Consider the following 26,024-nt stretch of genomic DNA (forward strand, 5'->3'; position numbering starts at 1 on the left):
GACCTGAGGGGTGTTGGTCGACAGTCGGCTGAACTTGAGCTAGCAGTGTGCCCAGGTGGCCAAGAAGGCCAATGGCATCCTGGCCTGCATCAGAAACAGTGTGGCCAGCAGGAGGGGGAAGTAATTGTCCCTCTGCAGGGAGCCACCAGCCCTGGAGGTGTTCAAGGAACATTTAGACACTGTGTTGAGGGACAGGGTTTAGTGAGAACTACTGGTGATAGGTGGTTAGACTGGATGGTCTTGTAGGTTTTTTCCAACCTTGGTGAATCTATAATTCTATGATTTTATACTACTGGCAATAGTGGCTGCAGCTTGCTCTTCTGAGGCTCACTCTGATCTCTTGAACCAATTTCAGATGACACTGAATCATAGAACCGTTGGAGCTGGATGGGGGCCCTTGAAGGCCATCTAGTCCAACTGGATGAAATAGACTGAATGAACAGGGACACCCAGTTAGAGACATACATGCCTTGGAGAACAGGCCTGGGGAAGAAGCAGGCATTCTCCGTGCTCGGAGTCGGAATGCATGTGGAGGCTCTGTCTGAGAAGACACGGGCAGCTCACCCGCGGTCTCTCGTTACTTTGCCCGTGCCGATTCCGCACCGCAGCAGCAAATCGTTCACCGGGCCGAACCCTCGGCTGCCCGCCTTTCGGAGCCCGGCGGTGGTTCGGCGTCGAACGCGACCCGCGCGGGAGGGGCCCGCTGCCAGCCCGAGGGCGGTAGGGCCGCCCCAACCGCGCATCGTATCTCGCTCTCGCAGCGGCCCGGCCCCCCGCCGCGGAACTACATCTCCCGGCGGTCCGCACCATCGCGCCACCGCGTCACCGGCCCTGCCTGGAGCGGGGGGGAGTCGGCGATCGGCGAGTCGAGGCGCGATCCGACCGCGGCAGGTAGCGCGGGAGGGCGGGCGGGGCCGGGGTGGCGGCGGGGGGGCCGCGGGGTGCCCTCCGAGTGCCCTGCGAGCGGCGGGCGCCGCGCCGCGCTGCCCGCCGTCCCCGTTGAAGAGCCGAGAGCAAAGGGAACTTCTCGAGAAGGAAGCGGCAGGAGCGGGGTGTCCGGGCGCTCTGCTCGGCGCTGCGGTGCTGCTCCAAACGTGGCAAACGGAGCTCTAATTAGTGTGCAAGTCCCCAAAGAAAAGGCGTTTGGAAAGCAGTGCCGTCTTTCTCTCCGAAGAGCTCCGGTCTGCTTGTAATTAAGGCTGAAACACGTTTTGGTTTTTTTTTTTTCTCTTTCTGAAAATTACTACTGCAAAAGTCCCAGATTCCTCTTCTGAACGCGTTATTTTAATTAGAAGAACTGTTGTATTTGCAAGTGGACCTCTACGCAAAGGGTAAAGCGTTCAGTTAACGAAATTCTGCTTCTGAAATGACATTTGCTTGAGTGTCTTGGTCACAGTCTGCACAGCCAGGTGGGCAGCTGGCGTAAAGATGTGGCCATCCTCTGCATTCTGTGTGGGGTTTTCTTTTGGTTTTGTTTTAGAGCAGCGTTATCAGCTGCTATGGATATTGAAGCAGTGTTACTGACTGAATGCTTTCTGCCTGCTGGAACGCTTCTGTGCGGATTGCTCTGTTGGTAGAGGCAGGAGATGTTTGATTTTCATTTCTGCCTTGAAGGCACTTAGTTATTGCTCTGTCAGCTTGTTCTGTAGGTCCTAGCTGCCCACCACATCAGCACACTAAACATAATCTGTTGCCTCGTAGATCTTTCTGTCAGATTATGTGGCTGTATGTTAAGAATCCAAACTAAAGCATGACTACAGGACCGGTCCTCTTGGCTACTTCATTTTCAGCATTAAGTGCTCTAATCTGGTGGGTACGGGTAGTGCACTTCTGAATGAAGCCCTCAAATCCAAAGAGAACTCCAACATTTCGATATTATTAAGAGAGATATGAAGAAGGAAGAATTGTTCTCAGTACACGTTTACACTGGCACATCCTTTTGGTGTTGCAGTATTTGACAGAAAATGATGACTACCATCTGTTCCTCTCATCATCATCTCAAGTTCCTTTTCTCTTTGAGAATGAAGTCTTCATAGAGAGATTACAAGTTGTGGTCTCTTCCTGTTTCCATAGTCACAATTACTGAAGAAAAATATTCTTTTTTAAAATCTGATACATTTTCATTCATATTGTCTTTTGTGCTACCCCTTTCTGCTTGGAGTCATGATCCCCATTGAATTTACGATGTGCACCTTATTTCACTGCCTTACAGATCGCCAGAATCTGATCTCCTGTCAGTCTTTTATTTGTCATTTCTGCCTCTAAACCTTCTCTTAACTGGAAGATCATCACATCCTTTGTTCTGATGTACTTTGGAGTACAACATTTCTAACTGTCGGCACTCTTTTTCCTCTGCTAGGCACCCCGCGTGCATGTCAGTTCTGCATGTGTTAGTAATTAAAGGTTTTAATAACAGTTTCCTTGCAGTGCTAATACAGAAAGCTTGTAAAGCTGCTAGTTAATGAAGATCTCTCTGATTTAATGGAGGAATCTTAAGAGAATTACTCTGTAAAATCCCACTGTAAGCAGCAGGACGTGTGCTGTGCCATAGCAGCAGCTGTGCAGGATGAGTCTGCATCTGACCTGGAGGTCAGGCTGGGCAAAGCGTTGGCAATATCACTGCAAGGGAGGGAGGCAGCCTTTAAATATTTAGCACTGGAGAATTTGGTGAAGCTAAAAATAGAGCCTGAACTTAGCTTAAAGTCTGAGGAACAATTACCTCGATCTCATTTCCTTATCTGTTTATATCAAACTCTTTTGGTTCTTGTGCACATTTTTCCATTCCCATCTGTAACACGCAGATGTTGGCATACAAAGAGGTGGTTAAGCTCATTATCGCTAGAAGGCAAAATAGAACAATGTGCTATTCATCATTTCTTTTTTCACATTAGAAATTAAATGTTGAAGTAAAGCTCAAGATGCACTTTAGTGTCGATTTCATTGAACGGTGTCATTTAACTGGCTGGACAGTGGCTATGAATGGCCTGAAAAACTTTTTACTGGCATGATATCCTCCACTTCTCTAGCTGGATTTGAGAGATGCCTATCTGGGAGACCCAGCTTCCAGCTGTGTTCACCCCTCAGCCGCGTGCCAGGCTGCTGTCACTTCTTTTCATGTGTGCAAATTATATTTTTCTTGTTTGCTTTTCTTGTTGGAATTCGCCAGATAGGATAAATTGCACAGAATCTTTGTGTTTGCCAACCTTAACATTGTAGCTGTCAAATGCTATTATGGAAGTTTAAACAGTTCTTTTGGCCTTCACTTTTCTAACAGAACCGTGCTGATTTAAGAATCCTTTATCAGCCTTCAGACACAGAGAAACAGATCTTCTTTCCTCCAAATCATGCCCACCATTCAGGCATTTGGTTACAGTAACACGCAGCACAGACAGCCTGGGTCAGATTCTGCCACTGTGTGTTTATGCAACCCGTAGTTGTTGTTTTATTTGGGGTTTTTGACTCTTTGGAGGAAATGGGGTTATTCAAACATCATAGAAGCAAAATAAGAGAACTGAGATAAACAAGACGTGTTTTAAAGTAGCACATAGGAATACATCGGGTATGGATTTGAAAGAGCAAGTAATGTTGCTTCAATACATGTTCTTGTGAAGTGAGCTCCTTCCTCTTAAAATACTGCATACCAAATTCTTAAATTATGAGATGAGCTTTGACCAGGCGGTGGTTGTATAAATACACCTTCTCTGGGTGAGGCAAATTGGCTAACAGTGAACTTAGTCCCATAATACTTTTACTTATCTAGGCTCGAGTCTCCCTGCCTATCAGATTTCAGTGCAGTGCTGAAAAGTTCATGCTCTTGGCTATCATAGGATGGCAGAATAGGTGGGAATGTGTTATAAAGGTACTCAAATGCTCTTCCAGAATGAGGTGCAGCAAACTGACTTCAAGCAAAAGCTCTGAGTGGTCCATTCAGAGCCTTAAACCAGCCTTCTGTTGATGGTTGCTGCTGTCCACAGGGCAAAGCAGGTGGGTAGCTGCTAGGGAGCCGTGCCTCACTGCCACAGATGCTGGGTATTCCTCTGCACAGCCCTCAGTGGTGCTGGAGGCATATCCCCAGCCCTGTCGTCACCTGCAGTCCTATTCCTGTGTGGTACCCAGCTGCCCTGTCCCTAGGGGACAGCAGGGCTCCCATTCTTGGGGAGGTGACCTCCTTCCTTGTTTGTAGGCCCCTCCTTAGGTCTGAGGCTCCTGCTGGACTGCATAACTCCTAGCTGCGAACAACCTAGAAAAAGATTGTGGAACAGGATTGTATCACTTCTTCCTGTTGTTTTGGAGGTATCATTGTATGCCACCTCCTTGTGGCAATAAAAATGTAAATGTTAAATTTCTTATCAAGACAAACCAGAAACTCTCCTGGATGTGTATTTCCTGTCTTTCATTTGCTTTCCTGCGTGGGACGCTTTATTTTACCCACTGCCTACTGCTCTTCTTTTCCTACAATGTTAATGTATCCTTTTGTGCTCACTCGGGAGATGTTATCAGTTGCATGCAAAGCAGTTCCTGCATTGCTTGGCTATTTTGAAGTTTGTCATCATGCTCCATAAACCACATAAGTAGGAAGCTTTTCTTATACAAATGTCCTCATTTTTCTACTTGCTTCTGGTGTTATGAAGTGCCAAAATGGGGTGCCCAAATATGGTAGGACAACAGGCTGAAGGTGAAACACGTGGATTGTGCCATGGCTTTGTCCCTTTTAGGTTGTCAGTGCAAAGAGACTCTGTTAGAGGTGGTGTGAGTTCATGAAGTCCTTCAGTGGTTCTTCTTTCCACATCTGCTGGGAAAATACACCTGTAATTGCTGCTCTCCGGGCAAATCGATCTGTAAACAGAGATGCTGTGGCAGAGGGGAACATGTTCAGTAAAACCTAATGGGGGGTTATGTAACAGAACAAAAATAAACTGAAACATCATCTGTAAATGGAGCCATTATTTCTCCTGCAGAGTAATTATTAATCAATAAATCCTGTATCCGTCAGTGTCTTAGTGTGCTAAGTGCTCTGAGCCACCTCACAATTTGCTAGTAAACCAACCTTAGAGCAAAAATGTTATTAACACTAATCACAATAACCTCTGGTGTGTGTCTGAAAGCAGTGTGGTCTCTTAGAGCACTTGCTTCACCCATGCCCTTGCTGCTTTCTACTGATATGGCTTAATAGCACCATTCAGAGGTGTAACTACTGCACATTATTCAAGCTATGGTAGTCAAGTTGCGCAGTGTTTGAGTGGAAGATATTTCCTTTCATATGTGGTGTTTGTATAGCTTTGCTGGCAAACCTTTGTAGTCCAGATGTGGAGTTGTGTCATAATTTGGGGGAAACTGCTGTTCTCTGTGAATACGTAACAGGAGAAATCCTATCTACTAAATGCCTTGGTAGTTATTATTTCTGTGTAAAATGATTTGAAGTTTCTAAAAGCCCCTCGAGTTCTTTCTGCAGTAAAACGTAATTGTGCTCTTTAATTCTGGGATAATCTGTGGTTCAAGTATAGTGGAATCACATAGAGACTTGCCTTGTTCGTGGCAGAGGAAAAGTAGCACTTTCTCAAATTACGGACAGTACAGAAGGACCCATGAAGCAAATAGAAAGATCAAGTTCCTCCAGTGCCAATCATTCTCATTTCTCTGGCTCCTGAGGATTTGGGAATATTAGGTCACTTCCAAGGCTGTAGCAGTTGTATGTGTAAGTGATACATTTTTGTAGCTGGCTGTCCTATCTGCATAGTGCCTGACTTCTCTACAAACGTTTTATTGGGTGCTTATTTCAATGCTTCTATCCGTCTAATTGCCTTATTTATTATATGTCAATCTTCAGAAAATTCAACTGAAGCGAACGTGTCACGTCATATAAAGGCACTTACAAGATAAAGTCACCCTTAACCCTGTTACATGTGAACTTGAGTAACTTTTGCTACAGTTCTTATTTTGACCCAGGAATTCAGTTGCTCTGTTCTGTTTACTATTTGATTGAGCAATTCCAGAGCATCAAATTAATTCACAGCAGCAGTAAAACCAACAAAACCTCTCAAGTCTGGAGAGAATGTGTGCTGCTCAGTGCCATCCATAAACAGTGCCTGCTCTATGGAAGTTCTGAAGTACTTAATGTTTTATCAGTTTCTCAGAGTATGAGTGTTTGAATCATGACATCCTTTAAAATTACACACTAAGAAGATGACAGCAGTGTTCCCCAGCAAACATTTCTTGCACTTAAAGGGATGCTTGAAAACATTAACTGGTGAAGAGAATGAGTAACCTTGTTTTTTTTCCTACTTGCAGCATAAAGCAGTTCAAATATATTCAAAATGAATTTCTTTTTAAACGATATTCTGTTTGACTAAGACACAGCAGCTCTGCAGGCAGGTAATGCGTCTGTTGCCATGAGATCAGGTTGCTTTTCACCTCAAGAGAGCTTTGTTGACTGTGGAGGGGTGTTTAAGAGCTGGAGTGCAATGTCTGTGGTCTTCTGTTTTCTTTTCAAAAACATTCAGTGGGAGAAAGAAAAGGAAGGCCCTTCCACTCTTTACCCTTCAAGGGTTTTGCAAATACTTCCCCTCTTCCAAAGTGATGGGGAGATACAAGATGGCTGCCCTCATGTTCTTGCTTCTCATTCTGCATACACCTTTTCTTTTTCTTTTTTTTTTAATATGTACTTTACTGAAGAGATGCTCTACTTAGGATGCTCTGAACTTGAGTTGCAGCCACAGTCACTCCCTTTGCTATTGAAGAAGTCCAGCAGCAATCAGTAGCCAATGAGGAAGTGTGTTTAATCAGAGGACTGCTTAATTATCAAGCCATGTATTCTCTTGACCTGCTTTAACTCCTATTTTTACTAAGTTTCATTTATGTAAAATGCTTAATTCTTTCCCAGTTGAGCTGTGTAGGTTAAAACATTCTATTTCTGAAATCTTACAGAAGTGTTGATATCCTGAGGCTGACAGAACATCTTGTAAACATGTAGACCAAATCCTATCTTAGAAAGAGAGCAAACCTTTACAGTCTTTACCAAGTACATCACGTGTCTCTGAGCTATCTGTTGGGGCTCATCAGTTCTGTCCTTCTCTTGCAGGCATTATGCTGCTGGAGATATTCCTGATTCTGGGAGCAATCATCATCTACTTCTTAGTTTCCAAAAAGAAAGAAGAGACGCTCGCATTCAAAGAGGGATGGTGGGGAAAGGGACAGAAGCCTGACACTGAAGAAGATAGGACAATTAGGCCATTCAAGGTGGAAACTACAGAAGAAGAGCTAAGCGTAAGCAAATCTCTATTTGGGGGAAAAAGAAGTCAGAAGTGGCCAAATAAATACAGGCCTTGCTGGAAGTATTTTTCACATTGAACCAATGTGGAATATTCATGAAAATGACTGACTAGTGTGGAGGGCTTGGGGGAAGGGACTTCCCACTATTTCAGAAGATAGGAATGGATAGACAGATTTCACATTCTGCTGTATTGTGTTGTTTTCAGCTGTCTGTCCCAAAATTGCTAGTAAATAAGCCTTCTCTATAAGGCCTAATAAACATGAAAATCATATTACAGATTACTCAGCTGTGTTCCTCTTTGTGCACCTTCCTCTGCTTAATTGTGTAGACCAGAATACAAAGAATATCTTTGGTTTTGAAAGAAAGAAAAAAAAAGAATAATTATATCTCATTTCCTTGAGTGCCTTATGTTTGCAGCTGCCTTGGATGCTAATTCTGTAATTTATGATCTACTTGGGTCAACAGTAATGCAGTGTTAATTACAGTAAATACATGCATAGCAGAATTTGCTAGATAACAAGACCTTGATTGTGAGTGTTTGTCAGGGATTGCACAATTTCATAGATCTCTATGGAGTAATCATTCAAATGATACTCCTGGGACTGCTCATATTATTCATTTTCAATGTGTCTCTAGATCACTATTTTCCAAGCTAGGCCTGGATTTTTTTGGACTTTGTTGTCCTCCTTAGTAATAGCAGTGGACACTCATTTCTAATACATCTTCCCCTTACACTGCAGACAAAAAGCTACATAATTTATAACCTTAGGATTTTAGTGATATGCATTATTTGGTTTTATAATAGCTATTGCAACATAATCTACCAGTAACAAACTGTTTTCAAATAAATTCTTATGTAAGCTACAAATTATACTAAGTTACAATTTTTTTTTTCTGAATGTTGAGCATGGACAAAAAACTTGCACATCAAAATGTGTTAAAGGCTTCATTTAAAAATTCTTTTTTTTTTGGTATGTGTGCTAATTACAAAGAAAAAAAAACAAAACACAATACCAAACTTATGTACTAATATCTGCCTGTTCAGTGTGAGGCATGAGCCAGCACGTACACCTAACTTGTCTTATAAGTGTGAGTTGTCTTTATTGGAAAGTGCTGCTCAAGTTTAAGCCCCACAGAGGCCTGAGCAGGGTAGGATTTCCAGATCTCAACTATTCTGTGGTTCTGTTTCAGGAAGAAAGCTCTTGGCTGTCCTTCCCTGCTGAGTGATTTTTGACTGAATTTGCAGTATTGGCAGCATCTCCCATGACCGTGAAGTGCAGTAGTGACCTCACATGATTTGGAAACGTTCACTGCAGTCTAGTTTCACCAACTCTTTAACTGCGTGAAATTCTCAGTGTTTCACAGTGAAGGACCAGCAGCTTGGTCTGGGAAGGAGAGCAATGAGCATTCACTGCATTCTCTGTGAGACTGGGCTCAAAGGTAGTCCCTATGAAAAGGCAAGAAGACTTACATTCTGAGGTTAATTTGATCAAGATTCTTCATAGTGCAGTATTGCTTTTTGGGTTCTACCCTCTGTGGCTATCGGTCTGGCAGACAGATTAGCCAGTGCTGCTAAAGAAAGTGAAGGTGTTAAGAACAGCTATAACTGGAAGTGGAACAGGGAGCATCTGGAGGAGAACAAGGAATGAAAAAAAGTGATGGAGCATGGGTGAAAGGCACAGTCATCACTGGAGACATTATTCAGACACTGTTCTTTTTCCACTTGGGAATGATTAGAAACTGTACACAGTAGAGCATGACAGCAGACACAAGTGCTTGTAACATCTCTCCCTTCTTTTCTTTTCCCTGTAGGACTTATTTAGAAGACTTGACCAGGCTAGATTCACTGAGCCACTGGAGGACAGTTGCTTCCATTATGGGATTAACGTGGCATGTCTCAGGAAGGTTGTCTCCTACTGGAAAAACCAGTTCAACTGGAAGAAACAAGTTGAAGTTCTCAACAAGTATCCACACTTCAAAACTAAAATTCAAGGTATCTGTTTTCTTTCCTTAAAAATGAACAGTAATACATAATCTCATTTACAGGGATCTCAGTGTAAGAACGCTCTTGGCCATGTTGCATGAGCCTTCCCTCTGTGGCTGCCATAATGTGGATCCTTGCCACTGTTACAGCAGAAGTGAGAAACTACCTCACTGTAATTGAAACCGCTGAGGACAAACAGCATTTCCCTGTGCATGGATGGGTTGTCCGTTGGAGTTATAGAGAGCCAAGCACAAGCATTTGGAAATGGATTTGCATCTTGAGATGCAGCAGTGTTCTCTGACTTGCGATCATGCAAAAATACCCACAGATGCCACCTCTTGTTCCATGCAGCTCCCCAGCTGCTGCTGTCACGGTGATGCTGTCAGTCTGGCAGGATCATCAGCTGAGTGTGCTGGCTGATCATGTTTATCCCAGCCTGGCAGGGCCAACGTACCCTGCTGCACCATTTCATGCTCTCATAGACCTAGGAAGGCAGAATGCCTTTCCTTTAGAGTTGATGTGTTGCCAGGTCCAAGTGACTGCTTTGTCTTCTCATTCAAAACAGACTCGTTTTGAAAGAGGCCATTCAGTTAAGGTCTGTTATTATTGGAGCTTGGTCAAACTGGATGCTTTAAATACTTCAGTTAGGGATGTACTTGGGTGATTTGATATACAGCTATGGATTTAGGCAAAGCAGACAGTTGTTTTATGTGACTGTAAAATTCACGCTTGAGATCATGCAATATTATTTTTACTTGCCCCCATGAACGCACATTATTTGAAATGGGGCAGTTAACTGTAATATTTAAAATAAATTTGTGACCAAAAAAAGGAGGAAAAAAAAGTACCACCTGAGACAAGAAAGGGAAAAGAAGTTAAGAACAATGTCATGTGTATAGCAACAAGAAGAGAGATTTGAACATTAAGGGTGACTGCCATGAAAAGACAGGATCCGATGTCAAATACTGGATCCTTAGCTTTTGTCATCCATTGAATGTTTTTCAGAGAATGCAGAAATCCACAGAATTGCAAAGGAGGGGGATTATCAGCCAGTGGGAGGCTGGGATGGAGTTGATGCAAGTGAAATGTGCTTAAATACATTATAAAATGAAGCATTCAGGTTCTACTAAGAGCAAATTATTGTTTCCAGGAAAGCAGAGCCCTGAATGAATTCGAAGAAAAGCAGATAACCTGTAGGTCCTAATGCAACACTGTGTGAAATGGCTAGTACATCATAAGGATCACGGGAAAAAAGCAGAACTGCAATTTTTACCTTCTTGCTTTACAATGACCAGGCTGCTACAAGAACATCATTTTCTATTTTGATTTATCAAAAATATACTGAAAGGCTTGGATAAAAGGTAGAATGGAATCAAGAAGTTGAACTCTTCAACTCTTAGCAACATGTTTTTTCAAATCCTGGACACAGGTTAGTTAGTTCATCAAAAGTTAAGATGAACCCCAGACAGAGAACGCATAGTGATTGCTTTTAAAATTCCTTTTGCTCTAACATTAAGATCAATGGCTGGAGAAAGAAGCTAGACATGTTGAAATGAGAAGTCAGGCACGGATAAAACAAGGAAAGTGATTAATGCCCCCAAAGAAACAGCTGCTGCTTATGATGGATTCCTTATCTCTTGCTGCCTTCAAGTTGCAATTGTATGCCTTTGAGGAAGAAAAATCTGTGACTAACAGAGCCTTCTGGTGCCATATAGGGATATTTGCGTAAAATTTAAGGGCTCTTGAGCTAGATGATGCAGTCGTCTCATCTGCTTTTAAGTTGACTCACAGTGTTAGCAGTGGTAGATTGCTTCACTTCTATGTCTTATTTTTCCAATATATTTTAAAACAGAAAGAGAACAACCTCATTTAGGTGTAGTGATGCTTAACTGTACATTATAAAGTGCTTTAAGCTCCTTGGATAACATGGATCCAGAGAGGTGCAGGGTACTTGCATGCTTACAAAAAAAAAACAAAACCAACCAACCAACAGAAAAAACCAGAAAAGATTTATTCACAATCTGTTGTGTAATTAGTTTCAGTGTCATAGAAAACTTAGGCATGTTTGTTTGGTTTTTTTTTCCAGGCATTGATATACACTTTGTTCATGTAAAGCCTCCTCGTTTGCCTGAGGGCCAGTCTGCAAAGCCACTGTTAATGGTTCATGGTTGGCCTGGCTCATTTTATGAATTTTACAAAATTATCCCTCTCCTGACGGATCCTGCCAGCCATGGCCTCAGCAGTGAACACGTATTTGAAGTCATTTGCCCCTCGATCCCTGGATACGGCTTCTCAGAAGCACCTCACAAAAAAGGTAAGATGTGTAAGAAGAAACTGAACTCACAAAAGTCCAGACTCGTAGCGAGACAGCCTCTACTGGCAGATGGTAACTTCTGCCTCTTCTTCTTTTTCCCAGCGTAGAAGCAAAGATTTCACATGTCACATGGAGAGAGAGAGATGAGTGAGACTTTAGGTGTCACCATTAATTAGATTCAGGAGTAACATATAGATCATTTTGAAAGGACTATGCAAAGTTATGAAGTGAAGACTCATGAATAAGACAGTTTCTTGCTATCATTAAGATAAGACTGTTCTCACAGAGACAAAATGGAAACACATTCCCCAGGCAATGCCGAGTGTCTCTGACAGGGCTCAGCTCAGAGCATGACTGTCGTTTAGAAGGAGTCCAGCAACCCCTTGGTGGGACAAATGCATGGAGAACAGGTAGGGTTAAGGGAGGCTATAGTGTAGACTGGGCTTCCTCCTCTGGACCTTGCCCAGACAATGTGACAAGGGCTTTCATATACTGTCAGACAGGTGAGGAAAAATGGACTTGTATCTTTTTAGGAATTTAACTGTTGTCATGACAGGGAGAACAAATGCTGTACATTCAGAAGTGCAGCTGAAAGTAATGCAATATTTTTTTTTTTATTGCAGGCTTTGATTCTGTAAGCGCTGCTTCTGTATTTTATGAACTGATGCTCAGATTGGGATTCCGCGAGTTCTACGCACAAGGTGGTGACTGGGGCTGGCTCATCTGCACCAATCTGGCCCAGATAGCTCCCAGGTGAGTACTCATTTGACACACTGCTCCACAACTGGTATATAAAGCTATTTTATTCTTTAAATAGCTGTTGCTCACGTTTACAGTGAGAATGATAGAGCACAGGAACAGGCTGCCTGGAGATGTTGTAGAGTCTCCTTCCCTGGAGATATTCAAGACCCTCCTTAACACTTTCCTATGTGACCTACTGCAGGGGAATCTGCTTTATCTGGGAGGAGACTGGATTTGATCTCCAGAGGTCCCTTCCAACCCCTACAATTCTGTGATTCTGTGTGACTTGACTGTTCCAAACCAAGTCCATAAACAAGCGAGTACTGTGTCATTTTCCTCCTCAGTGCTCTATGCAAAGCAGTTATCCAGAACTGTACCCCAGCACAAACAGCTGTGCAGTAGCTTTGTGATGGTCCCAGAGGGACTGGAATGGTATGAGTACTTACACTAATAGCAGAATTTGGGGCTTAGTAGCTGGGTTTGTATGCTGACCACTGGCAGCTGCCGCTTTGACTTGTTTTTGTGTGAAAAGCAACATTACAAAGTACAACCAAGGTTGTGAGCAGTGATGTAATTGGGAGACTGGAATTAAAGGATGCCCATTTCTGTATATTTTAAATGTAACTTTTTATATCTGTACATTTATATATGTAATCTATTTTATATAGGTTATAGATTAGTAATATAACATCTAACAACATTTATATCTATCAAAGCATCATAAAATGTTATATTACACATTTAACAACTTTGAATCATATTTTATTTCAGTAATTTGTGGTTTTTTTTTTCTGTTTTTATTTTTAGCCATCTGAAAGGTCTTCATTTAAACCTAGCCTTAGTTACAAACTTGGGGTTCACCCACCTGCTCTCCATTCTGCTGGGCCGCTACTTTCCAGGGCTCTTTGGTTTCCACGAGGAAGACATCAGGAGGATGTTTCCCTTCTTGAAAAAGGGGCTCTACAAGATGTTGGAAGAGTCTGGCTACAATCACATACAGGCTACAAGACCTGATACTGTTGGTAAAGAAATAAACAAAAATACTTATTTAATTTTAGCTGTAATGTCATGAAAACAAAACACCTTGCTGAAATATGCAGAAGATGAGTGTTTTTCACAAAAATGGAAGTAGGAAGGTTAGAGGTTTTAAACAGCAGGTTCTTCTGCGTGCGTGTAACTCATAACAGACTAGGAGGGGGGTTGGAACGAGATGGTCTTTGGAATGGCTCTCAGCCCAAGCCATTCTATGGTAGAGGGGTATCTAGTATTAAACTCACTTTTGCATACAAAAGGATACATCTGTACCTCAAAAGCAAGCACCCTCCAAGTGCCACTGACCTCATTTCCAGTTTTCATAAACAGAAATGGCACAATACTTTTCCACATCTGCTGCCACTGGGGACTGTAATTACAAATGCAGCTACGCTGAGAACAAAAGACAGTTTCTTTACAGAGAATCAATCACAGTCAAAAGATGTAAACTCCAAAAAGCTTTTAGCTGTTTCAGCATGCAAGCTAGTTTATTTATAGACAAAAATAATACCTGAAAGGTAAAATCAAATTTGGTTCTTACTCATTGCTATGAATCACTTACAGACTTTAAAGAAAACGAAACGTGTATCCCTATGAGTGTTCTGCTAATCACTCAGATTGCTTAACTGTTTTAACTGTTAAGTGTTTCTATTTTAAAAGTATCTTTTGCAGCTGAATTGAAAAACTGAGTCAAGAATACTAAATGTATTTTATTTTAGTGCAGCAAGACTCACTCACTATAGGTTTTAATAAAGACAGAGCTGTAGAAACTATTTCTTAATGTCCTTCCATAAACTTAGCTACAGAAATGGGGTATTCTAAAACCGTTGGCAAAATAATAGTTTTATGGATTTAAAATAATTTGGCTTGCTTTGAGTTGTGATTTCCAGAAGTTATCAGTCTCTAATTCCTTGTTTGCTGTAGGACAAGGAAGCTGGCAGGTACCTAGTCACAGGTGGGCTCTCTCTTGTGGTTTTCTGGCCCATTCTGGTCCCTAGCTGTGATCTGTGGTCTGCCACAGCAGACTGTGTGGACTGTACAGATTGGGAACCAGCAGTAAGTTCATGTTCTGAGAGCTGAAGCAGGAGCAATTCTGAGCACAGTGAAGAGAGGGGGAACAGCAGAGGGGAAGACATCTTGGGAAAATAACACCGAGGAGAAGGAAGCTGAAAGGAGCTGAGAGAAGCCCAGCCAGGAAGACTGCCAAGGTCTTCCTGAGTATTCTGGTGGTACACGGTACGACGTGGAGCTGTCCTAAGCAGGGAAGTCATTTCTGACTTTTAGCTGATACTAGTATGTTGGCTGTTTCTGAGCTGGCTTTTGATCAGCAGATGCATGCATCTGGTTTTATACTTACCTGCATGAAGTGTGAGTTCATTTTCAGATGATTGAAGAGGCAGTGCCTGTATTCACAGTACTGTGAGGATCAATGTAAATTCTATCTGTGTGTAAACTGATGCACTCTTCTTTGTTCCATCAAAGTGAATTATGTGAGAAGTACATTGCTTGTCCAATTCTGCATGCTAAATCAGCTTTTTGGATCACTTAGTATCTATGTATTACAAGTGTTACTTGTTTGTTAACTGAAACTCAACTAACACATTTAAATAGCACTAATGGGTAAAGTTGTGCTAGCTGTAGTGTTGGTTGTCTCACAGCACAGTTAGGTTGCACAGCTGGAACTTCAAATATATTGCCGTATCTCAAGAAAACCTTTTGCTAAGATTTTTCTGAGCAATGTGAACAGTTTATAGTCCCTGTTTCATGGCACTAGGATGTATTAATAAAGTTCCAATTATATGTGTGTTTTTTTCAATCCAAACAAAACAATTGTAAAAGTTACATTAAGACTTGTTCTACATTAAGGCACTTTGCTTTTGCTAGCGTGGAAGGTGGACCTTTTAACAAAGCCTTGCTCTTCTTTAATTACTTTCTAATAATCCTTAAAAAGTTTTTGCTGTTAGACAATGGTGTAAATTCTTCTGGTTATGAGTAGGCATGTGGGATTTGGCCCTGTAGTACTGTTTAATATGTGCCAACTTCCAGATTAATGGAAGCAAACCCTGCTTGGCACATACTGCTTGATCTTATTAGCTTACAAAGAAAAGAAAAAAATAAAAAAAAACCAAACCAGCAGAAATTCCAATACTGTTACATCAGTTTAAAAACATTCAGTATGAGCTAATTTGGAGTCTGCTGACTTGCAGGTACTGTGTTAATGATTCAACAATAAATGGCTCTGACTTGTTCTGTTAATCTATTTAGGATCACAGGTGCTGGAATAGCTTTGTAAAGTTATTTCCCCTGTACTATAGTGGGCAGCATCTAAAACTAAAAAAAATTGAGAACAGCAGTAGAACATCTCATTTTCAGTTAAATTTCCCTCCTCCTTTTCAGGCTGTGGTTTGAATGACTCTCCAGTAGGACTGGCTGCATACATCTTGGAGAAGTTTTCTGTGTGGACTGATCCAGAATTCCGTAACTTAGAAGATGGAGGACTTGAGAGGTAAGTGCTATTTTGGATGAGGTGATTAAGCCTCAAGTCAAAGCTAAACAAATGTCTATCACATCTCATAAGGAGCTTGCAGAGACTACAAATGGTGCAGTGCTGTACTTCCCAGTTTGATCTCCTACAAGGAGATACATCCCCCAGCTTCTGTGGAATGAAAACTGACTTAAATGGAAGTACAGCGTTAGGACAGACAAATGTAAACTTCACCTGATCTAAGATGCTCGAAAACAGAACTCACATTTCACTGTAATATTAATACTTAACTGTTCTGTGAACTTGCTTTAAATTAATCAGTATTGCTTCATCTATGTACAGTTTGCTAATAAGTGATCACAGTTACTCTGAGGTAAAAATCTGAAATAGTTGAAGCTCCTTTTGAAAATTACTGAGGTACTTAGCAGGAATTGAACAAAACAGCATTTTACAAAAGGGTCCAATGAAAATGAATTTGAATAGAATGTTTTCACTGCAAACAGCTTACAACTTGATACTGAATTTGCACTAATTATTGCATATGTTGGAGTACCTGCAATTCCTGTACTGAAAGCTTATGGTAGCATTTTAAATTATGAATAATAGCGCAATCTGCTTTATGGACTCTGCTGCTTCTATTCTCCCAGACTTGGACAGTATAGACAGCTATGCTGGAGTCTGTCTGTCCTGTACAAGTTAAAATTTCACTTTCCAGTTTGTGTTTGAAAGCCTATAGCATGTTTATTTGGCCACTGACAGGAAGGGGGAAGTTAACACACTTCCTCTCTCCATTTTTATTCTTAATGAGTTAAACAGTTCTTTCAACAAAACCAAAGCGAAGTCCTTATAACTAAATACTATTTTGCACTACTTAGTAACTAAGAAATATCTGGGGTTACCTGTTCAGGAAGTTTAACCTGGATGATCTTCTCACCAACATCATGATCTATTGGGTGTCAGGCTGCATCGTCTCCTCGATGCGTTTCTACAAAGAAAATTTGCATAAAGGAATAGGCACACAGAAACATGAAAAGTAAGTGCTATTTTTCTTTAAATATTTTGTTTTGAATTGAATTCTATGTTTGCAGATAAGCTGTTTGTGTCTTGTGGTTGCTGCAAGTTCATGAACGCAGAGGTAAACCTGCCCTGAGGTATATGCAACCACAGCTCACTGCTATTTATTTAGCTGTGCAATGATTCTCCCAGAAAGCTGACTCAGTTCTTGAACAGTTCTTGAAGCTGTTGTGGCTGCACTGTGGGCAGTATCCTGTTCCAGTTCTGCCTACATGAGATGAGCTATACAGAACTTCTACATGCCTAGAGGAAGGAGTCTCAAGAACCTACATAAAAGTAGGCATCCTCTTCTGTCTAAATCTGAAAATCTTTGTCACTCCAGACAAAGTGGCTCACGCGTAGGGGATATTTAGGCCCTCAGCACATATTACTCTGTTTATAACAAGCATGGACAGTTCCACTTTAAGGTACTTTTCCCTTGAAATGCAGTTGCTTCTCTTTACTTCCTCGTGTAGAAAATATTCTGTAGAGCACATTCATGCCAGTTAAAAGCAAGAGCTGTCTATGGGAGTATGCTTTATAGGACAAAATCTCACGGTAAGAAAAGCTTTCTCTGAGCTAGTCCAGATTTACCGTTACTGCTTTCCCTCTTCTCACCTTTGCCTTGCAGCCACCATTCAGGTTCTTCTCCTCAAATCCTCCCATTGTCCTGACAGGCTCAACATGTTCTAATTGTAATTTGCACTGTAAATTTCTCTTCAGCCCTTGTCAATTTGCTTTTCCCTCAATACATTACTCTTGAGCCCTGACTGCAGCATGAGGAAACCTTATACTCGCTGCCTCCTGGAGATCTCAGTTTCCATGCTTCTAACTCTTCTGTCATGGATCCCTTACAAAACTGCCATCTGTATCAGTGTATGCAAAAAGTTAGTCTTTTGGCATTTTCCGCCTCAGAAACAGGAGTGTTGTCTAGTATTCAAATTTAAGATCTGGAAGTCAGCTTTAATTGCCTAGTAGGTCTGCCTGACTGTTGATGAATAGCATTTCCAAGGGACTTTCCATTTCTTGCTCCGTGAAGTGTTTGAAAGATAAAATTATTCTCTCTTCTCTCTCAGGCTCACAGTGCAAGTACCTACTGGCATTGCCTCCTTTCCTAATGAAATCATGCACACACCCCAGGCTTGGGCCCAGAAGAAATACACCAACATAGTTTCCTTCCATTTCATGCCTCGAGGTGGCCACTTTGCAGCATTGGAGGAACCTGAACTTCTTGCTGAAGATATTCTACAGTTTGTTGGGAAAGTAGAGAAAGAGCAACTCTGGACAAAGACAAAAAAGTAACTCCCCTTACGAAAAGGAGGGTAATTGCTTACAGCTTAGCAAATGTACAGGCCTTAGTAAGTCTACTTAATCAGTGTAATTAGATCTCACTCTCGATCAGATGTGATAAGACAGCAAGAAAAATGGAGGATAGCTAGATAAAATACAACTTCAGAAACTTAAATCTGCTTATTTTAAAATGCTTTAAATTTTCTTAGCAGCTAGGCTAAGAACATAGCATGAAGTTGCTTGGTTATTTTCTCCCTCTCAGCAGAGACTTCTAAAATCTGTTCTGTAACACTACTGCCTCATACGTAGAAATTGAAAAATAGACCTTCCCACTAATTGTGCTCAGTTTAATTGTTACTAACAGCTTTTCTCCATGACAGCAGTAAAAACTGAGTTGGTGTATGTGAGAGATTCCTCACATAAACAATGGGGAACAGCCTAACAAGACCTAACTGCATCCATTAATCAGCATTGATCTACAGTGCCCAGTAAGACAGCCAGCTGGCTGCCTTTCTCTTACAGCTTATGCTGTTAAGCAGCTTTCTGGCTGCAAGAAAGCTCCACTCCCCTGCACCGGGCTCTCCCAGGAAAACAATGTGTGAGGAGCAGCTGAAGCGTCAGCTGAGTGCATGAGCCACATCGGCTCCCATAGCTTGAACCAGGAGGAGGAGCAGGGATAGGAGTAGTTATATGACATGACAAGCTACCTCTGCATTGAATTTCTGCTCTTAACTAAAATGTAAATGTAAAAGCCCTGGACAGGTTCAAGACACAGTAGCTTTGCACTGCTTCCGCAGGGTATTGTAAACACATCATATTAACGAATAAAACATTAACTTGAAATTAAAAGGAACTCGCTTTAAATTTTGAATAACACTTACACAAACATTTGTCTTATGTTTTTAAACAGGTGAGATTTTGTTTAGTGAAAGCAAAAGTAAATGTCGAATTAGAAACTATTGATTCTGTATTATATCTATTACAGAGATCAGGTTGAATTTGAAGGGCTGAGTATCTTTACTTAAAACAATCCCCAGTGAGTGCAGCTGAGCTTCAGGCACTGTTAAGCAGATGAATGACTTCAGAATGGCTTTGTTCTCCCATCATGTGTGATATACTTCCTTCCTTATGCTTGCAGGGTAAATATAATCCATTAATAACACTTGTGTAGATTAGTTTTATTTTACAGCATTAATCGGAATGGAAACTGTTAAATAACAGTTACTGCTTCTTCCCACAGTTTGGTTTGGGGAAGGCAACACTGATGCCGAACACATTTGAATCTGAGGGCTCAAAGCCAGCTTTCTGGCATGACAGACTGCTTGTAGATCAACTTTGGCCATTTTTCCAAGCAGGGATGAGAGCTCTCACTACCTGTACTCCAGCCTTTTCTGTTCTCATCTGCTAAATATTGAGGCTTAGGCTGGTGTGAAGAGACAGGCAAGAAAATATAGAATTGTTCAGGTTCAGTGTTGCCAAAACATGGCTTATTCAGAAGAAATGGGCTTACCTCTGACAGTGACAGCTGGTCATAAGGTCCCGGGCTCCCTCCTGCACTAATCCTTGATCTCTGGCCATTTGTTTTTGTCTTACTTCTCTCTCTTGCACGGCCTTGTATTTCAGAGCTGGAGATCATCCTCTCTCATCTTTAACACACATGCAGACATCTGCTGTGGTGCTAGGGAACACTGCCATACACAGATATAACTGAATACTTCCCTAGAGGCTGCTCAGTTTCAGTGCAGATAAAGTAAGTGGGAAGGAAGTTGGCTACATGATACCTGGCAAACCCTTTTTCAGATGTAAGTAGAAGGCATGAAGCATTTTCCATCTTCTGTCTCCTTTTCTGGAGCAGATCTGCTTGAAGGGGACCAGCCTCAGTGAAAAGAGGCACATCAGGGCTCACTTAGCAACATTATGTTACAGCACCCATCCAGGCACCAGAAAAAAAAACAAGAAACAAAAAAAATCCCTACCTCTAGACCCTTCTACTTTCAACTGTGCCTCACAGCGCTCAAAGGTAACGAACACATGCTAAGTGAGCATGTCTTGCCCCACTCTACATGCCAGGTAAGTGCATTTCAGCCAACTACAAATTAGCTGTCCTTACTGTCTGTTCAACTTAGCACAGAAAATAGTCATAGAAATTAAATCCAGCATGAAAATGGGTTTGATTGAATTCTATTCGAAAGAAAGAAAGCAAAGAAGACATAAAAGGATACAGACTTTAGAAGTTAAGAAATGGTGGGTAAGCACCTGTTACATATCAAAGATTGCTCTGAATTCTAATGTCACACTTCTCAAACCTTAAACCCACAGCAATCAACAGCTGTAGTTCATCACCTGCTTATCAACACCTTGACACAAACAGAGCTGAATCCTGCAGCAATGTGCAAAAGTGCCAAATTCAGCTATGTGCCAGCCATAAAGCTTGTCATCAATCCCCCTCCCCTTATAAAAAAAAAAAAAAAACACCTGTTTTTAGCAAAATACAGCCAATTGCACTGCCTGTAGTACAAGGTTTAATACTAACAAAGTTTCTGTGGGCTACTGACAGCATCTGCATCTCTTCCTGCAGGCAGCAACTCTCCCAGGAGAGCAAGGTTGGGATTATAATCACCTTTAGTGAACCCAGACTCACTTCTGATACACGCTCTGCTATTTCATAGTGGACAATTATTTGGTACAGTACTACAGCAAGCAGTGGAAAAGTGAGTGTCAGGTAACCAGAAACAATTATAACATTCCTTTTAGCAAGAAACACTGTGTATCATATTAGTGCAATAGTAATAATAGTAAGAACCTGTGCTTTGGGATACTTCAGTGTGCCAGCAGAGTATCATTAGAGTCTCCTCTAATGAGGCCAAATACCCTGCCATAAAATATCCAGTTGTTAGGCTGGCTGAGCTGTTGCTGGGGAATAAGGCTCTCTGAAATAGAAGCTACATCCTTGAGGAGAACTCAGAATATGATGATGCTTAAAGCATTTTGTTCTGCTGAAGGGCCATTTCTTGGTGAAACTTCCATTTCTGGACCGTAGTTCTAAAATCCCCGCTCAATGAAATTACTATTCCTCCTTAAGCTGCTTCAAAGCATACACCTATTCCTCACTGAAAAACAGAAATAGGTGACCTAAGCCCTGCTTTTCAGGTGTTACAGACTGTGAAGAGTCCAGATGAGAATTTCAAAGCCAGAGCAATGCCACTGAAAATAAGCAGAACTTACTTTGCAAAGAACTTCAGTTAGGGGATGGAACGTACTTGTTTCTGGCATAGAAAAACATTTTAAATCATCACTTTCTCATACACTCCAGCAAAACTAGCTCCCACTACAACCAAATTTGACTCCTAATTTTCAAACTACAAATCATAAAATCCTGAAAATCCAAGCCACTGAATGCTGTCTGTATACCTTCTGCAGTTAAACAAGACTTTGTTCTCATCAAGCAAAAAAGTCAAGCTTACTCAGAGTGTGAGTTAAAAACAGTGTGAATAGACCCCACACTGTTTACACCAGAAAGGAATTTCAACCATCATTTAGTGAAAAATGAAATCTGTTAAGTCCAGCATCACAGTGCTTGAGGGGCCCCATTCATCACCACATCAGCAAAGGGAAGGATATGTCTGCTCAAGGCAGTCAATCAAATGCACACACTGTTTTGAAGCAAGTACAATACATAACGTGCATTACATGAAGATACATTCTCGTCTGTAAGAGGAGTGGAAACATCTCTCTAGCAGCTGTAGGAAGAGACAAGGAATAAATTCATATTGATTTCAGGCTTGCTTATTTGAAAACACTGAGAAATGATGCCATTTGTTTGCCTTGCTGCGATAGCACTTGAAGGAACATAAGTCACACCAAAACCGTCTTGCTAGGATTAGTTCTCTTTGTGTGGAAGAACTATTCTGTGCAGTGCCAGACAGCCTTGGTGGTGTTATGCCCATGCTACCAGAAAATGTAGTCCCCTTATGATTGGCACTGGTTATCTGGAAACTAATCTGGGCTGCGACAGCTCGTTCCCCTTACTAGATGTAGTCTGAACTTCAGTCTTCAGAATCCCCTCCTGACTGGATTTTAAGATGTTTAGAAGGATGCTCATGCTCCCTGTTTTTAATAACTGAGTATAATATTATAATAATAATAATGTCTGGTTAATAGCTGTAGTTTTGAAAATGGGAGGAACAATGAGATATTCTATTTAACTGACAAATCTCCATCTCCTTAAGGATAACCCCCACGTGGTAGATTCACACCATTTTGTACCACTCAAATGGTACAAACAACAGCACATGACCACTGCAAAGAGAGTACAGCACAAAGAAAATGTGAATAGAAATGCAGGAAGACCAAACCATACACAACCACTCAGCTACTGAATCGAACATCAAAATGACAATCTCAACTATATGTGAAAACTGATTTGTGACTGCTTCAACAGCACAAAAGAGGCACAAGGAAAAAAACAGACTGCTTCACCTTGTCTACTGTGCCTCAGGGCTGAGGGGATCCCTGCCCTGTGCTGGGATCCAGCTGTCTGCCTTGCTCAACAGCTGCAGCCCCTTGGTCTGGGGGACGGACTGGCCCTAGGGGCAGGAACAGAGGAGGAGACAGGTGAAAAAATGCACAACCTGTGCCCCAAAACTCCTCTCTGTCCCTGATCTGGCTCTGGCATCCAGTCCACATCCAATGCAAAACCAACTTCTGCCCATCCTGCTGATGCTGGCTACCAGAAAAATACCCTTTCCTTCCTTTTCAAGATGCTTCACTCCTAGATCCCTGTGGCAAAAGGGGATGCAAATAGGTTCTGCCCAGAAGTACTTAGGATAAATGATGTCAGTCTCTCCCTGTCCAAAGGAATCTGAAAGGCCTGGCCCACCTTCCACCTCCCTCTGCTTTCAGGACAGCAGCCCTCCCTCAGAACAATTTCAGGAATAAGACACTTGGGCCGCAGCTCTGTTCCCGCTGAGCCTAAGCATTTCCATTCTTCCTGGGGCTATAAGGCCATCGCTGCTTTCTCACCTCTGCTCAGAGTGCAGAGGTTAATTGTTCAGGATGTAGTCTTAAGAATTTATTTTCCCGCAGTTATTAAGCTAATTTTCAACCAAGTCTGCACTGCTGGGATGATTTTGGATGAAAACATATTTGCAGCTCCTGAGTTCTAGGAGTTCTCATGCAGCATCGAGGGAGATGAGGTCTGTCCATACTTTTTTTGTCTCACTGTTCAATTATATCACCCACAGGTTTTTTCGTGGCTGTTCAAGCTTTTTACAGTAATCAGAAAGAACCCTTCATGTTCCAGAGAAACAAGAGACAGATTAAGTAATATCTCATGCAAAACTGTGCAGCAGAACCCACTGCAGAACACAGATATCAATTCTCTTAACCTCACCATTACGTCTTTTTCCTGTTAGGAAAAGTAACGGCCATTATTGCCCAAACGAGTCCTCCTAGAGGCACCAAACAATTAGTTCTGTATTTATGTGCTTCCCAAGGAATAAGCAGGTTCTACTTCAGAAATAATTTTGAAACGATGTAAAACATGGAAGAGTAAGAAAAGCCTACTCCATTCTTTAAAGTGAGAGCCTTGTCGTAGAAAAAAATAAAAATAATCTTATGCCTCCAACCAAATTACTGTTCTTAGCAATTCTCTAAATCACTTTCTGTTCTATTTTGAATATAGCTGCTGGTTTAATTTCTCTACAGGTATAGATGAAGAAAAATCAAAATGCAGCTGATTTGCCTTGGGCAAGAAAAAATATAAAATTCAAAGTCTTAACATGAAACACCTTCACTTGAAACAAGTTGGTGCTTTACCTTTCAGCACAGCTGACTATAACAAAGGCAACTGATCTGAAAAGCCAAATATAAATCAACAGTAAATGCATGGAAGATTTTCATATAGAAAGAAGAGCTGTGTGCCAAAAATCAATCAATCTTCCCTCTGCTCTGAGTCTTCCTCTACTGCGACTTTTTTTTTTTTTTTTTTTTTTTTAGACATCTGAGAAGCAAAACAGATACCTACTAAAAACAGTCACTGACTTCTATCACAAACCTTCACCCCTTTGTCTCACTACATACAAATTGCAGGTTCACAACCACACAGCAGTAATGGTTTGAGATGGCAACTGACTCTGACTCTACCTGCAGGAGTCCCTTATACTGCACGTAAGATTTCTGGAGCTCCATTTTAAAGATTGTTTTTGTCATTTTCATTAGCTATTAACCAGCATTTAATTAGCCACTGAGTCTAGAAACAGATATGAACCATCTCCATCTCTCCTTGGCTGGTTACTGTCCCACACATTCCTACTTGAATATTATGGAGATCTAATACAGAGAGGTGAAAGGTATCGGACACTGCAACCACTGCCCTGTGACTTCTCAGAAATCCTATTCTACTTCAAAACTTAATCTTCAGTTTGTAGTCATAAAGACAAAAGTGTTCTAAGGCCCTAAAATGACACTTATCACATCTGTGTTATACGATAGGCTGTGGTAGTTATGTGCTCAAGCAGGGTCCCCTAGAATACACGACTCAGATATGTGTCCAGGTAGGTTTTCAATATCTCCAGGAAGGAGACTTCACAGCCTGTTTGGGCAGCTGTTTCCAGTGCTCTGTCACTCTCACAGATTTTCCTCATGTTTGTATGGAACTTCTTGTGTTGCACTTAGTGCCCATTGCCTCTCGTTCTATTGCTGGGCATCACTATGAAGAATCCAGCTCCATCATTTTGACACCTGCCCTTCAAAGGGAGGAAACTGAGGCTGGAAATAAGCTTACCTTGTGGCATTAGTGAAGTCCTTACTCAACACCAGACTTTTGCTTTCCACTGACCATAAAAGTTGGTCTTGAGGTAGCAATTTCAATCCATTCAAGCCTAAGAATATCAGCTACACCAGAACTTCCCTAAGGCATCAGGAACTAAGCTGCCATATTAGAGAACAAATCCTTCCCTACAAAGACAACAAAGTTTGCTGTCAACCAGGAATCCAGAGTCACCACACTGCAGGTCCCTGGTTGAAAAATCAGTAATAAGGCATTGTGAACAGGGAAAAGCAGCATCAAATACCCCAACAGTTACATCAGAGAATCACATTCATTCTTTCATCAATGGAATTAAAAGCTAATTGTAGAATATGCAATAGAAAGACAGCTGATCTTTGTATACATTCTCTCCAAACAACAAATTCTTACCAATTCTGCTGACAAGTAAAGATAACCCAGGAACTCTGTATCTGAACACAAACATTTGGGAACCTGCACTTGTTGCAGCTGGGATGCTATGGCTTAACCAACAAGATGTCAGATATCCAGCAAGAGTTAGGAGATAATCCACAAAGTGAGAAATTAGAGAGAATAATGTTCTATTATATGACCCAAATTTCAGTGCCTTCATGTTCAACCATTTTCTTTCCAGTTTGATCTGGCTGACAGCTGCCCTCAGAGAGAAAGAACTTCAGCAACTCTGAAATATCTGAAACAGGCACTTGCAGCTGTTATAGACAGATGACAAGCAAAACCCTTCCAAAAAGTCTTGTCCAGATTAGACAGAAGAAGAATTTGCAGAGCCACTTAAAGAAGATGGGCACCTGTCCTCTTAGAAAGCTACAGCTTTGGCCATCATATGGAATTAAAGTGTATGTTTCCTTGCACTGTTGCAGTTCAGAGACAAAAAAGTATTTTCTCTGAACTCAGTGGAATTGTATTCACATTAGTGACAAAAGAAAAAAAAAAATCTTCTCCCCATATCTTCCTGTGCTTCTCACATTACTTTTGGTAGGAGTCAAGGGAACAGTTATCTGTGATCCTCTGCAGGCCTTAAGATTAGCCCAGCTTCTTGAAAGCCATTTA

General features: G+C 41.5%; 1 protein-coding gene across 3 annotated transcripts; it reads left to right on the top strand.

The window, feature by feature from the left end:
* The first annotated feature begins 783 nt into the window (after positions 1 to 783).
* On the top strand, positions 784 to 24,164 carry EPHX1 (epoxide hydrolase 1). 3 transcript variants are annotated; one of them, XM_048937948.1, is made up of 9 exons: positions 784 to 891; positions 7,079 to 7,263; positions 9,083 to 9,263; positions 11,341 to 11,568; positions 12,192 to 12,321; positions 13,117 to 13,331; positions 15,739 to 15,847; positions 16,734 to 16,859; positions 17,956 to 24,164. In XM_048937948.1, the coding sequence occupies exons 2-9, from the start codon at positions 7,084 to 7,086 to the stop codon at positions 18,179 to 18,181; spliced, it is 1,395 nt and encodes a 464-aa protein (XP_048793905.1). In that variant the 5' UTR covers positions 784 to 891; positions 7,079 to 7,083; the 3' UTR covers positions 18,182 to 24,164. The 3 variants fall into 3 exon arrangements, with proteins under 3 accessions (XP_048793905.1, XP_048793906.1, XP_048793904.1); XM_048937947.1 differs by lacking the exon at positions 784 to 891 and adding an exon at positions 3,802 to 3,984; XM_048937949.1 differs by lacking the exons at positions 784 to 891; positions 7,079 to 7,263 and adding an exon at positions 3,794 to 3,984.
* Positions 24,165 to 26,024: the final 1,860 nt, after the last annotated feature.

The sequence above is a fragment of the Lagopus muta genome, chromosome 2 (assembly GCF_023343835.1).
Source record: "Lagopus muta isolate bLagMut1 chromosome 2, bLagMut1 primary, whole genome shotgun sequence".
Lineage (NCBI taxonomy): Eukaryota > Metazoa > Chordata > Aves > Galliformes > Phasianidae > Lagopus > Lagopus muta.

Coding starts and splice junctions, on each gene's coding strand:
- EPHX1 (XM_048937948.1), top strand. CDS start 7,084: ATGCTGCTGGAGATATTCCTGATTCTGGGAGCAATCATCATCTACTTC. Junction 12,322..13,116: donor CTGGCCCAGATAGCTCCCAG/GTGAGTACTCAT, acceptor TTTTATTTTTAG/CCATCTGAAAGGTCTTCATT. Junction 16,860..17,955: donor GGCACACAGAAACATGAAAA/GTAAGTGCTATT, acceptor CTTCTCTCTCAG/GCTCACAGTGCAAGTACCTA.